Source organism: Acinonyx jubatus, chromosome B3 (assembly GCF_027475565.1).
Source record: "Acinonyx jubatus isolate Ajub_Pintada_27869175 chromosome B3, VMU_Ajub_asm_v1.0, whole genome shotgun sequence".
In the NCBI taxonomy this organism is placed as follows: domain Eukaryota; kingdom Metazoa; phylum Chordata; class Mammalia; order Carnivora; family Felidae; genus Acinonyx; species Acinonyx jubatus.
Window position 1 is genome coordinate 53,489,351 of NC_069386.1, and position 16,358 is coordinate 53,505,708.

At 35.5% G+C, this 16,358-nt stretch overlaps 1 protein-coding gene across 10 annotated transcripts in view; it reads left to right on the top strand.

Moving 5' to 3' along the window:
- FAM227B (family with sequence similarity 227 member B) overlaps positions 1-16,358 on the top strand; it is a 196,019-nt gene that overhangs the window by 154,101 nt on the left and 25,560 nt on the right. For 5 of the 10 annotated variants that reach the window (XR_008299184.1, XR_003423078.2, XR_008299185.1 and 2 more), the window contains exon 12: positions 3,303-3,400. The exons of 1 other annotated variant lie outside the window; for it this stretch is intronic. Coding sequence is in view for 4 of the 9 variants with exons in the window: in XM_027067224.2 (XP_026923025.1) it covers positions 3,303-3,400 (98 nt within the window). In the remaining 5 variants the exon portion in view is untranslated. Of the gene's footprint in view, positions 1-3,302; positions 3,401-7,577; positions 7,744-16,358 lie in introns of all 10 variants that reach the window. 4 more of the 10 variants (XR_008299183.1, XM_053224042.1, XM_053224041.1 and 1 more) reach the window with 2 other exon arrangements.

Below are 16,358 nucleotides of genomic sequence, written 5' to 3' on the forward strand. Positions count from 1 at the left end.
TTTGTAATGTGTGGCTCCACAGTGCCTTAGTTCATAAATACACTAGTTCTTTATTTCAGATACTTGCCACTTAGCTCTTTACACAAAAACTATAGAAATATTTAAAAACTAATCACTTGTGTTTTGCACCTATAACTTGTCTAAGTAATAATATGAGATTTAGTTCTTAAAGACACAGATATAATACCTAGTAAGCAGTAATAGAAAGAAATAACTTCCCAAGCCAAAATAAAGGAATAATACTGTATTTTCCTTGGGAAACAAATGTGATATGAATCACTATTATATATTACACATAAAATCTTGATGTTCTTGGATATACTAAATTTAGTTCAAACTTGGTGAAACCCAAGGATGCTAGAGGTAGCCTACTTACATGCATATAGCACTTCATAATTAACAAAGTGCATTTATAGGCACTTGAACTCTCTAACCTCTCTGTGAGATTATTTATAGTTATGTATGTTAGATTAACATTACTAGGAGAAGAAAGTTAATTGTACTTTAGAACATTGTGAAGAAGTCCTTAATGCTTCATTTTGCCAATTTAAAACAAATCATATATAGAGAAGGGGGAAGATGATTCTGTATGTAGCTAAGTAGACAGATGTAACTTGTTTGACGTCTAATATGTAAACAAACCAATGACTGGGCCTGCAAATGGTAGGACTGAAGGGACTTGGAGAAGTATATGTATAGGATCTGAAAAAAATCTGGGAATCATGATAAAAAAACATGCAATAAAGCAGTAAGGACATACTCATGGGTGTGCAGTACTTGCTTTGAAATAACTGTATCATTTTCCTATATTACTAAAACAAAATTGTATTTGTTTTATTTCTTATTTGCTCAGATCACATCTATTTTGCATGACTACTTGTGTTTTCTCTTTCCTTTGTTTCCCCTTACACTTCAACACTAGATGAAACTCTCCAAGATCAATTCTAGTTTAACTTAGATATAAATGGATCTCTGAGTAATGCTTTTTTTGTGTGTTTCTCTAGTTTATTCACTAATTGTATTAATATATGCATGAAGTTTAATTTCGCCAAATTATGGGGATTATTTGCATCTCAGAAAGACTACTAATACTAAAGTAAAAACTACAAAGGTGGATAAAGATAACCATACTTACTTGCATAAGTGTCTCCCTTTTAAACATTCCTAAAATAAATAGGGGATAGTTGTGGAATTGAATTTTTTCCAATGTAAGTGGAGTAAGACTGGAATATTTTGTCACTAGTGAAATTTCTGAAGACTAGTAAGAATAGATGAGACATTTTCTTATGGTTTTATCAAATAGGATTATTTTTGGTTTTTCAAATGATCTTCTCAAGCTTTTAGGGATATGAGAACAGAGGATATATGAAAACTATAATCAGGGAAAATTAATATTTTCACCTAAAATAAATTATGGATTAGGGGACTATAGCAGAAAAAGGCTAATAAATATAGTCATTTTAAGATTACTTATATCATATCCTGGTGGAATTTTTCATTTTTGTAGAATTTTCTGCAATTTTTTTTACTCTGTCACTCCTAAAATTTCCTTGCTTTGTGTTTTTTATTTAGTTCTTACTTTTTTGTCTTTTGCTATTATTCCCAGCTTAAGATTTTTGCCTGATATTAATGTATATGACCTTCTATTGATTAATTTTACAACCAAAGTTAAGTATTCTCAAAAGTAAGGTTTTTATTGTAGGTACAATAGACATGAAGTAGAGATCCTTATATTATTAATATTATATCTGTTCATACAGACTAGGAATTATGTATTATATAATTATGTATTTAAGGATGATTCAAAATGGAGAAAGTTTTATTTTTTTAATTATCCCTCTCAGGGAATATTTGTATTGGTTTTTTATTTATCTTGTTTCTTTAGACAAATGAAGGCAAATACAATATACTTTTACATTCTCCCTTTTATACTAAAGGTATATATCGTCAAATAATATACTCTGCTCTACACATTGCCTTCATCACTTAATGATATGACCTATAGATCTCTTCTTATGAGTATAGGGATCTTCCTCATTTCTTCTTACAACTGCATAGTGTTCCATCAAATCGGGTGCCTTAGTTTATTTAACTAGTACTTGACTGCTATTAAATACATGGGCTATTTATAATCCCTAAATTTTATAAATTACACCACAATCAATAAACTTGTACATGTGTTCTTTCATACTGTGGAGGAGACTGTGTACGACATAGTCTCAGAAAAGTGATTGCTGGGTCAAAGAGAAAATATGTCTGTATTTTTGTAGATACTGCCAGATGTCCCTCCATAAGGGGTTGTTTGCTTTTGAGCAGGTTTTAAAGGAAATAAATTTATATGCTTTATTACCTTTCTTGCCCATTCTAACTCCAACTTAATCTAAACCTGGTTCCACTCAAAATTCTAAAATGCTAGTTCCTTCCTAACTCATTCTTTACTCTGCCAGAGATAAATGCCTACTTGCCTCTAGCATTTCAGGCTGATATTAATATCTTTTAACGTCTGATGTAAAAAATCAATCCAGGTGACTTTCCTTAACTCTTCAGAGCTGTATCATCAACATTACAATCTGTAGATCCAATTAGTCTACCTGGTAATTGATAATAACAATCACGCCAGAAGCTGGTACAAACCTCAGATTACTTGTTTTCTCTGTTCTGTGTTAAGATATCCTTAATAACTAGCTTGTTCTTTTAGGCTGATTGAACTGCTGATTAAACTACAATTCTCCTTTTCTTTAAAACATGGCAAGATTTCCTTGTTATCTTCATGTATCTTCATGCTGGTTGCAGGGGAAACTTACCAAATCTTTCCTTATTTGGATTTGTTGGCAATAGATGGAAAAGGTGGACCCTGACATGCAGAAGCCCAAGCCTCCTATTGCATTAAACTAGAGGGTCATGGACAGCCCCAGACCCTAAAGCAAAAGACGTAGGCCTGTGTCTTAAATGATAGCTTAGAGCTATAGCTTAGAGTCATACAACTTCCTGCACTTAATTATCCCATCTGTAAATTGTGGAAAATCTTACTTATCTCACAGAATGGTTTGTGATAGTGAAATGAAAGAGATAATGTAAGTGAATGAGTTTTATCAATTCTAAAGCCCTGTTAAGTAAAAATGAGATGGTATATTTATTTCCTCTAACTGAGGCAAGCTATAACAATATCCTAACCTCTTCTCTCTCACCCATCCATCCATGGCTCTTTCCATGTTTAGGGCACATTGCTAGAAGAAAATTACGCTTTTTTTTAAAGAAACAAAAACAGAATATTTAGGAAAATATTTTATTTTCTCTTTTAGCGATAGACTTCAATATGATGAAAATTTTAAAGAACCCAAGAGCATACACAATGCCCACATTCAAGGAAGAATCAAGTGTATCAAGTCTAACAACAAAGGTTTGGAGCATAATAATTATAAAAAATGTTCTTACTTTTTTTTTTTTAATGTTTATTTTTGGAAGAGAGACAGAGAAAGAAACAGAGCACAAGCAGGGAAGGGGCAGAGAGTGTGGGAGACACAGAATCCGAAGCAGGCTTCAGCCTCCGAGCTGTCAGCACAGAGCCCGACATGGAGATGGAACTCACAAATCATGAGATCATGACCTGAGCTGAAGTCAGACGCCCAACCTACTGAACCACCCAGGCGCCCCCCCAAAATGTTCTGACTTCTTTAATTTGCTTAGTTTAACAGCTTCATATAGACAGTGTTCATTGTTACACTTCTGATATATATTTTAGAAAAATTTAATGATCAAAGTGATTTACCAGAGAGGTTAATCTTAATGTTAAAATGTTTTATTGTTTTTTGGGGCACCTGGGTGGCTCAGTCGGTTAAGCATCCGACTTCGGCTCAGGTCACGATCTCACGGTCTGTGGGTTCGAGCCCCGCGTCGGGCTCTGGGCTGATGGCTCAGAGCCTGGAGCCTGCTTCTGATTCTGTGTCTCCCTCTCTCTCTGCCCCTCCCCTGTTCATGCTCTGTCTCTCTCTGTCTCAAAAATAAATAAACGTTAAAAAAAAAAATTTTTTTTTTTAAATGTCTTATTGTTTTTTGAAAATATCCTCTGTGTGCCTGGGTGACTCAGTTGGTTAAGCATCTGACTCTTGATTTCAGCTCAGGTCATGATCTTACAGTTTATGGGATTGAGCCCTGTGTTTGTCTCTGTGCTGACAGGGCAGAACCTGCGTGGGATTCTCTCTCTCCCTCTCTCTCTGCACCTCCCCTGCCTCTCTCTCCCTCTCTCTCAAAATAAATAAATAAACTTTAAAAATTTTTTAAAATAAAATATCCTCATCTCTAATGAACGAAAAACCACATAAAATTCATCTTTTCCCACACTTCTGGCACTGCTTTTCCTTGGGTTGATATACAAACATTGATCTCAACTATGATCTCAGTAAGTTCTAGTCAAAATTGCAGGGAAAATGTCACAAGAGTTTTCATCAAACTCCTCTGAAGCCATGGCTCTGGAATAACTGGCCATATGTGTGTAGTGTTACTGATAAGGTGTGGGTACTTAGTTTTTGCACGTTTCTGGTGGTTCCTCCCTAATAGAGACCCTCAGGGACTTGGCCACCTTGTGTTGCTTTAGCCAAGATTTGATGAGGTTACAGGCTTGAAATTCTGAATTTGATCTCTTATTAGACAAATAGGTTTTAAATTGATTGCAGTCTTAATTGCTAAAATTTTGTCTGAATTGTCTAGTCAAGTCTGACCATAAATTTTAAATTATGCCTATATACAAACTGCTTTCTGAAGTCAATACTTAATATATTTCCCTATCTTTAATAATCCAGATAACTAAAATGTTTTCTAACCTTTACAGTGCTGCCAAGGGTGGTTTGTAAGTACTTAGAATAGAAACTGGTGATCTCTAGGAGTCAATTTAGGATCAATGACAATATCACACCATTAGGGTTGGGTGGGGACACGTACAATATTGCTGTATTTATAAATCAGGAAATGTAATAGAGGCTGTATATCTGATCTTCAGTAATCACTATAAATGGCCTTTTACACCTTATTTACAAGTTGAAGAAATATGGACAGGTGGATTTATAACTGACTGAACAAACTTTTTCAGATGACACTGTTAAAAGATGGAAAGCAAACTGCAGATCCATCTCTGGTAATACACCACATTGCTGCATCATTGGCCCTGTCCTCTGCAGACTATTTTATCAACAACTTGGATAAAAACATGGTTGCCATTTTTATTAGATATTTAGAAGTCATAAACCTTGGAAGAACGATGAATACGTTGGATGACTAAAAGTTTACAACAGTTGAGTAGTAGGCCTAATCTTAGAAGATAAATTTTTATTATGAAAAAAGTATAAAGGTCCAAAATTACAGCTGCATAAGTATAGGATAATAAAGCCTTAGGTTAGAGGCATCTGAAAAGATTTGGAAATTATTTTTTACAGTAATCTCTGTATGTGTCAACACACTGTTGACTCCCAAATCTTACTGTATTCTTGAACTTTTTAAACAGACATATAGGATCTACTCTATGTTGATTACACAATTATTGTGTATTATGTTCATTTGGGAGTCCTGCATTATAAAAGGGTGTAGATAAACAAAAGAGTTCTGAATAGAAAATAATCAGGATAATTAAGGGCTATAATTAGATAATTAATAGTATATTTGAGCAATGACCAAAATATTTAAAGGCATTTCCATTAGAAAAGAAAAGACTCTGGTGGTTGTAATAACTGTTTTCAAATATGTAGAGAGCTACTGTAGGAAAGCAGGATTAGGCTTTTTCTGTGTGGCTCAAAATAATTGTTTTACCAATACAAACCACAAAGTTCTTACATTTACTGGTAAGTGAAAACTATAGGGAGACAGTTTTCAGTGCAACATAAAGAATTTTCTAAGCACCAGGGTTGTCCAGATGCCGAATGGGTGCCTGTGGCTTCCGAATGCCCATATGAGCATCGGCAGAATGCACATTCAAACCTCAAAAGTCAAAGTTTACCTTTCTAGTCATTGACAGCAATTATCCTTTAATAACTTAACAAAACAATGAAGCACCAAAATCCTCCTTCTAGCTCATCTCCTGTGACTCTTTCAAAGTTTATGGGGTTGCTTGGTTCTAAGATTTAGTACTAAGTTGACTCTTGACTATATAGGTCTTGTTTTATGGGACCTTAAAGTTGTCTGATAATTTTCTATCATTATCTTTTGTGGGGCAGATGGAAGTAGTGAGGCTCCTGCTAATTGTTTTGGCTATTTGGAATATCTCTAGGTGTTCTTTGCACCACTTCAAACCTTCTGCTTTAAAGTATCTAAGAAAATGGCTAAGGCTCCACAAAACACTGGATATACACTTAATGCCTAGTTCTGCTATTATTGAGTTGAACTGCCCTTAAAAATCAGTGGTCCTTCTCTGGAAGAAGTAGGTATTAACTGTGGTTTTCCTATGTAAAAAAAGGAGAACTGTGGAAAAAATAACAAATGTCTATGTCTTGAATTTCAGTAAGATCAAGTTTCTGTCTTACAGTATCCAAGGCAGAAGCTGGGGAAAAGGTCATGAAACATCTTTCTTTCTAGATAGGTAGTATTTCCTTTTAATCTAGACAAAGCTTGTCCTGGTTTTGTATGCAATTTAAAGATCAGGCTAGATATAACCTTTTGTGAATTTCCATGGGAGATTGAGACGAAGTAAATGATTTACATCATAGAAGACATGTCTGATTTTGACACTGAGTTTTCACCATCAGAGAATTGCTTTTGATTATGATAGTCCCACTATTCAAAATAATTCTGGAGCATCTCTGAAGGAAAGCAATGAAAAAGTGACCATAAGCAAAAGAAACACAAGAGAACTGTATGTATCAGTAAAAGCAAATGAGCATAAAATCTTATTTCCTCACAGGAAGTGGAATCAATAATAAATCTCACATCTAGACATTACAAAAAGGGAGAAAAGACTTAATGTATGAATTGTTGCTATACTGACCTTATATCCCACAAGAAGTCAGTAATAAAATCTTGGAGCAATTATATTTATGACAGAGAATTCATGGACAGTTTTTTTCCATTAGCACTTCGATTATGTTATCCACATGCCTTCTGGCCTCCTTTGTTCTGATAAAAATTCAGCTTTAAACCTTATTGGGATTCCCTTATATGTTGTTTTTCTCTTGCTGCTTTTGAAATTTCTTTTTGTCTTGGTCTTTCAGCACTTTGAGTATGATGTGTCTAGGTGAGTATTTTTCCTACTTGGAGTTAAGCTTCTTGGATATGTTTTTCACAAAAGTTTGGAGGTTTTGGTCATTTTTGTCTTCATATTTGTTCCTGTCCCTTTTTCTGGAGGTCAATAGTCTATTGACCTATTTATCAAGCTGATAAATAAAAAAGCTAGAAGAGCCTTACTGCACAAACTCATAGACTCATACTGTAATAAATTTCTTTCATTAAGAAGGTGCTTTGCGGAATTTCTTTTTATTTATTTTAATATACCAGATAATAAGTATATTCATAGTTATAATACAGTTATATTTATTTATAGCTCTTTAAAAATACATAAAAGTAATAATTAACTTGATTTTTTTTCTCCTTTACAGTCCCATTACAGTAGCACTGGTCCAGAGTTTAACCGTGTACTGTTCAATTTTGGAGGTCAGAGTCCACTGATTTTATATTATCTTAAGATGCATGAGTTAGCTGGTATTTCCAAGGCCCCTAAACAAAGCAAGATTAAATTCACTGAAATATTGCAAGAACCATATCCTTTTTTAAGCTTTGCTTTAATGTGATCTGTTGAAAACTTTTTACTTAATATCTCAATCAAGGAAAGAGGTGAATGCATTTTTTAACCAATGTTTTTTACTTAGCATTTAATTGTATTCAAAATGTTTTAGATCTAAGGCTGTGATTTTGCATGTAAGAAAGATTTTAAGAGACAGAAAACCAAGGAACTTTATTTTTTTTTCAATATATGAAGTTTATTGTCAAATTGGTTTCCATACAACACCCAGTGCTCATCCCAAAAGGTGCCCTCCTCAATACCCATCACCCACCCTCCCCTCCCTCCCACCCCCCATCAACCCGAAAACCGAGGAACTTTAAAAACTGGTATATGTAGCTCTTTAGCAAAAGACTATCTTTGCAACTTTACTGTTCAGTGTTCAGTTTCAAGCATTTGTCAGACTGTGGATCATGGGCTTCTAGAGTCTCCAGAGGAAACTGTGTAATTTAGCTGTGTAATTCTTTATTCCAATGAAATTTATCAGAAAGGTCAGTATTTAAAATATAATATAAATGAACTTGGAGCTCTTTCATTGCAGCCAGGTGGGAAGACCAGAGTTCTGTCCACTTATACTCCTCTGTTCACTCTGCATAACCCATGCTGGCCCAGGGCTCACTGGGGACCCAGATGAACCTCAAAGGGATCTACTACAGTAGTCTCCAAATTGAAGTGGACACGCATGCACAGTTCTGAGTGTATATGTGTTTATGTATATGTGTTTATGTATATGTGTTTATAAAAAATATATATACATATTTTTAAAGACTCTTATTTATATCTATTTTTATCTTTAATAATAAGCTTAAACTTTGCTAATATTTAGTAAGTAGGTACTTTACTCAGCTGACATTTCAGTCTGAACTCTACTGTTTTGAAGGATAATGATGACATCTTTACTCTTGTGTTTTCTGAGTATCACAACATGTTGCTGTTTTCTCTGGTGGGAAGTAGATTTGTAGACTATATCATCTAGTTTAATAATCACTAGCGGACCAATAGCTTTAAAAGATTCTTGGAAAGAAACTTTGGATTGATGACAATATTTATAAGGCAAGAATAATTTTTTTAAAAAATAAAGAAAATGCCATAATGATTTTTCTCCTACTCCTCAAAGGAGAGCCTTTTCAGCCATACTAAGAAAATAAATTAATGCTGAGCCAATCAATTTTTTCAAGATGACTATTTGAAATGTAGATATACATAATTATTATAACTAATGAATCTAGCCCTAAGTGTATGTTATACTTTTCAATATTAGCAAATGATTCTATAATGCTAGGTTAATTTACAAGGCATTTATAAACAACTATGTAGACATCAAATCTCTATAATTTGAGGGGAAAAAAAGGTTTGACATACCATTAATAAAGGTAAAGTTAAATTTTATTTTCACAATATTTTATCTGGCTTTTATTTGCAGACTATATATATTCTATAATATATGTAATATATTAATACAGATTAATATTACCTAATTCATAAATTGAAAATTATACCTGTGTGGGAGTGTGCTCACATAGCTGTTACTCATGGGACATATGATCAAAATGTGCTCTAGCAGACTCTCAGGACTCTTCCTAGGACACTTCCTCTCCCACATTTTAATCAGGACACCCCCCAGAGCCTAACTGACCACATGTACATGGAATTAACTTGGGTAGTTCTGGAACAAAAGGAGAGATACAAACTACAGGGCTAAATCAGCCTGTTCAGGGATATGTAAATTAAGTAATGATCCAAGGATTATCACCAACTTTGGATTAGTCTGAAAGAATTTTTTTAAATGTTTAGAAGTGAAATTTGAAAGATATATAAAACCCTTCATAATAAATTGCTTTTATCTTTAATCTTAATTGTAATTATAAAAATGTCAGTCTTTGTGTTTACATTTCTGATGGGCATGAATTTGTCTAATGGCTATGCCAGGACAGATTGTACAACCAATTTACTGAGAATGTAGGGGGAGTGTAAGTAAGTGTGGGGGTGAGGAGAGGAGAAAATGGAGATCTAAAGCATGAAATCTTTTATGGAATGAGTATCTCATTCCATAATTATGTGAAAGAAAACACCCTTTGGAAAGAAATGCAGCTTTCTGTGATGCTTTCTGAGCTTGTAAAATGTTAATAACCCCAATAAGAAAAAATGTCTCTAGACCTAATGATGAACAAAATGATGATGATGTCTCATCTTCATCAGCACTTGGCAATTTTTCAAAGCATATAATGAATCCCGCTATGTATTAGCACAAAAATGACAAGAGTCTTGTGACAGTGGGCATATCACACCACTTTATGGATAAGGAAATCAAAGCACAAAGAGGCTAAATGGTTTGCCCAGGGGATTCATGCAGTAGAGCTAGCACCAGAGTCTTCTACCGTTTCCTGGGCCATGCTTATTTTCCTCACATGGTGATCTACGCTATAATTCTGAGTGTGATACTGACAGTTGGCGGCAGTCCAGTAATGTTTTCCCCAAGATAATGATAGCTGCTAATGAAATTTCTGTATGGATTTCCCATAATTATTTGTGATGACTGTATGGTCATTGAATATTTCTCTCTCACTCAAATTTTACTTTGAAGCTATTCAAAATATAGAATATTTTTAATAGTTTTCTCTGAGCTTGCTTATTGGAATCTTGTGGCTTTCCTGAAGTGGAGAGACGATACTTTGCAGTGAGTACATCTATGCATGGTGAGGGAGTAGGAGAAAGTAGAGAAGGCAGAGAAGGAGATAAAAAATAACAAAAAAGATAAATATAATTCATTATATTTGAGGTAGGCAGACTGTAAGATGGGCCCCAGTGATCCCCACCTTCTGGTATTCATACCTCAATTCCCTTCCATTGATTGTGGGCTGAACCTATGACTTGATTCTAATAGGATATGGTTAACATAATGGTGTATCACTTCTGACATTCAGTTGCAAAAAGACTGACATCAGTCCCGCTAGCCTTTCTTGCTCACTCTCTCAGAGCCCTCGGGGTGGGGGTGGGGGAGAACCAGCTATCATGTTGTGAACTGTTTTGTGGAGAAGGCCACATGGCAGGGAAGTGAGGCTTCCAGCCAACAGCCAGTAAGACATTGACACGTTTAGTTTAACAATCCTTGAAGAAATAAGTCTTGCCAACAACCACGTGAGTGACTGACCTATGAAGTAAATCCTCCTTTGGTCCCTGCTCACACTTTTATTGGAGCTTCTGAGGGACCCTGAGCCAGAAGTATCCACTGACCAGTACCCAGATTCCTGACCCACAGAAGCCACGCAATAACAAACATTTGTTGTTTTAAGCTGCCCAGTTTTGGGGTAATTTATTAAGTATCAGTAGGTAACTCACCAATGTTTGAGCAAAAGTCTAGATTCAGATGAATCTCTTCAGTAAATCCAAATATTTATCACGTCGTAGTGTAAAGTTCACTTGTTTTTCTCACCCAATAGAGAACAAAGAATTATTTGCCTCTATGTCCCTGACATGGGAAAAAAGTATCTAGCATACGATATATGTTAAATAAATATCTGATAAGTGAGTATAGCATGGTTTTATTTAAAGATAAGGCCAGATTTCATTAAATGCACCAACCAAAAGACATAGGGTATCAGAATGGATAAAAAAACAAGACCCATCTATTTGCTGTCTACAAGAGACTCATTTTAGACCGGAGGACACCTTTAGATTGAGAGTGAGGGGATGGAGAACTATTTATCATGCTACTGGAAGCCAAAAGAAAGCTGGAGTAGCCATACTTATATCAGACAAACTAGACTTTAAATTAAAGGCTGTAACAAGAGATGAAGAAGGGCATTATACAATAATTACAGGGTCTATCCACCAGGAAGAGCTAACAATTATAAATGTCTATGCGCCGAATACCGGAGCCCCCAAATATATAAAACAATTACTCATAAACATAAACAACCTTATTGATAAGAATGTGGTAATTGCAGGGGACTTTAACACTCCACTAACAGAAATGGATAGATCATCTAGACACACGGTCAATAAACAAACAAGGGCCCTGAATGATACATTGGATCAGATGGACTTGACAGATATATTTAGAACTCTGCATCCCAAAGCAACAGAATATACTTTCTTCTCGAGTGCACATGGAACATTCTCCAAGATAGATCACATACTGGGTCACAAAACAGCCCTTCATAAGTATACAAGAATTGAGATCATACCATGCATACTTTCAGACCACAATGCTATGAAGCTTGAAATCAACCACAGGAAAAGTCTGGAAAACCTCCAAAAGCATGGAGGTTAAAGAACACCTTACTAAAGAATGAGTGGGTCAACCAGGCAATGAGAGAAGAAATTAAAAAATATATGTAAACAAACGAAAATGAAAATACAACAATCCAAACACTTTGGGACGCAGCGAAGGCAGTCCTGAGAGAAAAATACATTGCAATCCAGGCCTATCTCCAGAAACAAGAAAAATCCCAAATACAAAATCTAACAGCACACCTAAAGGAAATAGAAGCAGAACAGCAAAGACACCCCAAACCCAGCAGAAGAAGAGAAATAATAAAGATCAGAGAGGAGTAAACAATATAGAATCTAAAAAAACTGTAGAGCAGATCAACGAAACCAAGACTTGGTTTTTTGAAAACATAAACAAAATTGATAAACCTCTAGCCAGGCTTCTCAAAAAGAAAAGGGAGATGATCCAAATAGATAAAATCATGAATGAAAATGGGATTATTACAACCAATCTCGAAGAGATACAAACAATTATCAGGGAATACTATGAAAAATTATATGCCAACAAACTGGACAACCTGGAAGAAATGGACAAATTCCTAAACACCCACACGCTTCCAAAACTCAATCAGGAGGAAATAGAAAGCTTGAACAGACCCATAACCAGCGAAGAAATTGAATCAGTCATCAAATATCTCCCAACAAATAAGAGTCCAGGACCAGATGGCTTCCCAGGGGAGTTCTACCAGACGTTTAAAGCAGAGATAATACCTATCCTTCTCAAGCTATTCCAAGAAATAGAAAGGGAAGGAAAACTTTCAGACTCATTCTATGAAGCCAGTATTACTTTGATTCCTAAACCAGACAGAGACCCCGTAAAAAAAGAGAACTACAGGCCAATATCCCTGATGAATATGGATGCAAAAATTCTCAATAAGATACTAGCAAATCGAATTCAACAGCATATAAAAAGAATGATTCACCATGATCAAGTGGGATTCATTCCTGGGATGCAGGGCTGGTTCAACATTCGCAAATCAATCAACATGATACATCACATTAATAAAAGAAAAGAGAAGATATGATCCTGTCAATCGATGCAGAAAAGGCCTTTGACAAAATTCAGCACGCTTTCTTAATAAAAGCCCTTGAGAAAGTCGGGATAGAAGAAACATACTTAAAGATCATAAAAGCCGTTTATGAAAAGCCCACAGCTAACATCATCCTCAATGGGGAAAAACTGAGAGCTTTTTCCCTGAGATCAGGAACACAACAGGGATGCCCACTCTCACCACTGTTGTTTAACATAGTGTTGGAAGTTCTAGCATCAGCAATCAGAGAACAAAAGGAAATCAAAGGCATAAAAATTGGCAAAGATGAAGTCAAGCTTTCGCTTTTTGCAGATGACATGATATGATACTGTACATAGAAAATCCAATAGACTCCACCAAAAGTCTGCTAGAACTGATACATGAATTCAGCAAAGTTGCAGGATACAAAATCAATGTACAGAAATCAGTTGCATTCTTATACACTAACAATGAAGCAACAGAAAGACAAATAAAGAAACTGATCCCATTCACAATTGCACCAAGAAGCATAAAATACCTAGGGATAAATCTAACCAAAGATGTAAAACATCTGTATGCTGAAAACTATAGCTAGCTTATGAAGGTAATTGAAGAAGATATAAAGAAATGGAAAGACATTCCCTGCTCATGGATTGGAAGAATAAATATTGTCAAAATGTCAATACTACCCAAAGCTATCTACACATTCAATGCAATCCCAATCAAAATTGCACCAGCATTCTTCTCGAAACTAGAACAAGCTATCCTAAAATTCATATGGAACCACAAAACGCCCCGAATAGCCAAAGTAATTCTGAAGAAGAAGAACAAAGCAGGAGGCATCACAATCCCAGACTTTAGCCTCTACTACAAAGCTGTAATCATCAAGACAGCATGGTATTGGCACAAAAACAGACACATAGACCAATGGAATAGAATAGAAACTCCAGAACTAGACCCACAAACGTATGGCCAACTCATCTTTGACAAAGCAGGAAAGAACACCCAATGGAAAAAAGACAGTCTCTTTAACAAATGGTGCTGGGAGAACTGGACAGCAACTGCAGAAGGTTGAAACTAGACCACTTTCTCACACCATTCACAAAAATAAACTCAAAATGGATAAAGGACCTGAATGTGAGACAGGAAACCATCAAAACCCTAGAGGAGAAAGCAGGAAAAGACCTCTCTGACCTCAGCCGTAGCAATCTCTTACTCGACACATCCCCAAAGGCAAGGGAATTAAAAGCAAAAATGAACTACTGGGACCTTATGAAGATAAAAAGCTTCTGCACAGGAAAGGAAACAACCAACAAAACTAAAAGGCAACCAACGGAATGGGAAAAGATATTTGCAAATGACATATCAGACAAAGGGCTAGTATCCAAAATCTATAAAGAGCTCACCAAACTCCACACCCGAAAAACAAATAACCCAGTGAAGAAATGGGCAGAAAACATGAAGAGACACTTCTCTAAAGAAGACATCCGGATGGCCAACAGGCACATGAAAAGATGTTCAACGTCGCTCCTTATCAGGGAAATACAAATCAAAACCACACTCAGATATCACCTCACGCCAGTCAGAGTGGCCAAAATGAACACATCAGGAGACTATAGATGCTGGAGAGGATGTGGAGAAACAGGAACCCTCTTGCACTGTTGGTGGGAATGCAAATTGGTGCAACCGCTCTGGAAAGCAGTGTGGAGGTTCCTCAAAAAATTAAAAATAGACCTACCCTATGACCCAGCAATAGCACTGCTAGGAATTTACCCAAGGGATACAGGAGTACTGATGCATAGGGGCACCTGTACCCCAATGTTTATAGCAGCACTCTCAACAATAGCCAAATTATGGAAAGAGCCTAAATGTCCATCAACTGATGAATGGATAAAGAAATTGTGGTTTATATACACAATGGAATACTACGTGGCAATGAGAAAGAATGAAATATGGCCTTTTGTAGCAACGTGGATGGAACTGGAGAGTGTGATGCTAAGTGAAATAAGCCATACAGAGAAAGACAGACACCATATGGTTTCACTCTTAGGTGGATCCTGAGAAACTTAACAGAAACCTGTGGGGGAGGGGAAGGAAAAAAAAAGGGGGGAGGTTAGAGTGGGAGAGAGCCAAAGCATAGGAGACTGTTAAAAACTGAGAACAAACTGAGGGTTGATGGGGGATGGGAGGGATGGGAGGGTGGGTGATGGGTATTGAAGAGGGCACCTTTTGGGATGAACACTGGGTGTTGTATGGAAACCAATTTGACAATAAATTTCATATATTGAAAAAAAAATAAAGATAAGGCCAGATTTCATTTTATTTAAAAAAATTGATATTATTGAAATGAAGAAAACTGGAGGATAGGGATAGAAATTTGAGAGTTATTGGTACAAAGTTCATCTTTGAAGTCATCATTATCAAAATGTTTTTCAAATTTTATTGAATAGTTACTATGTACCAAGCGTTCTTTTGAGTACTTTACATTTATTAAATCATTTCATTCTCATGTCAGCTTCTGAGTTAGATACTATTATTGTCTCTATTTTAAGTAAGTAAACTGAGGCACAGGAAAGGTAACTTGCTAAGTGATTACACTTGGCTTCTATCCTTGGTAGTCTGGTTTCATAGCCAATACACTCTGATACTTAATTCTTTACTCAGAGAGAATGTGTAGCTCCAGAAGAAGATAAAAGTGTAATCTCATCTTTTAAGTATAATCACAACTATGGTTTGGGGCAAGTGTGATAAGAGACAGGAAAGTCAACAGAGGACAAAAAAAAAAGGGATGCCATGATAATGTTCCTCGTATTTCAGAATAGTTATTTGAAATTTCTGCAGTTGCTTCTGCATTAAATCATTTGGGAAGTTTTTCTCCAGACTTTTAAGATTGCATGATCATGCACATTCTGTTTCAAAATCCTTTTATTTATTTAATGAGAGATTTTAATGATATACTTTCTTAAGCTCAATACAGAGCAATATTATATTTGATCACTATGCAGTTTTTAAATCAGAGTCTCATGGGACAGATACATTTAAAAATAAATTTAAACATTATAGGTAATATTTCTTTTGATTTGGAGTGACTTGCCAAAGTCCTAAGAGGGAAGATTGCTTTATTGTCAATGTTTTAGATTTTGTATCTGAATACTGAGGAGACTGGAAATGTTGGTGGAGAGGAGGAGGCAGAGAACAAATGTAATTGTACTTCACAGGGGTGCTCATGATTCTGACAGGATTTTTAATGTACCTTCATAAGGAAAATAGTAACTTTTTAATGTTAATATAAAATTTATTGGTAGAAAATTTGAACG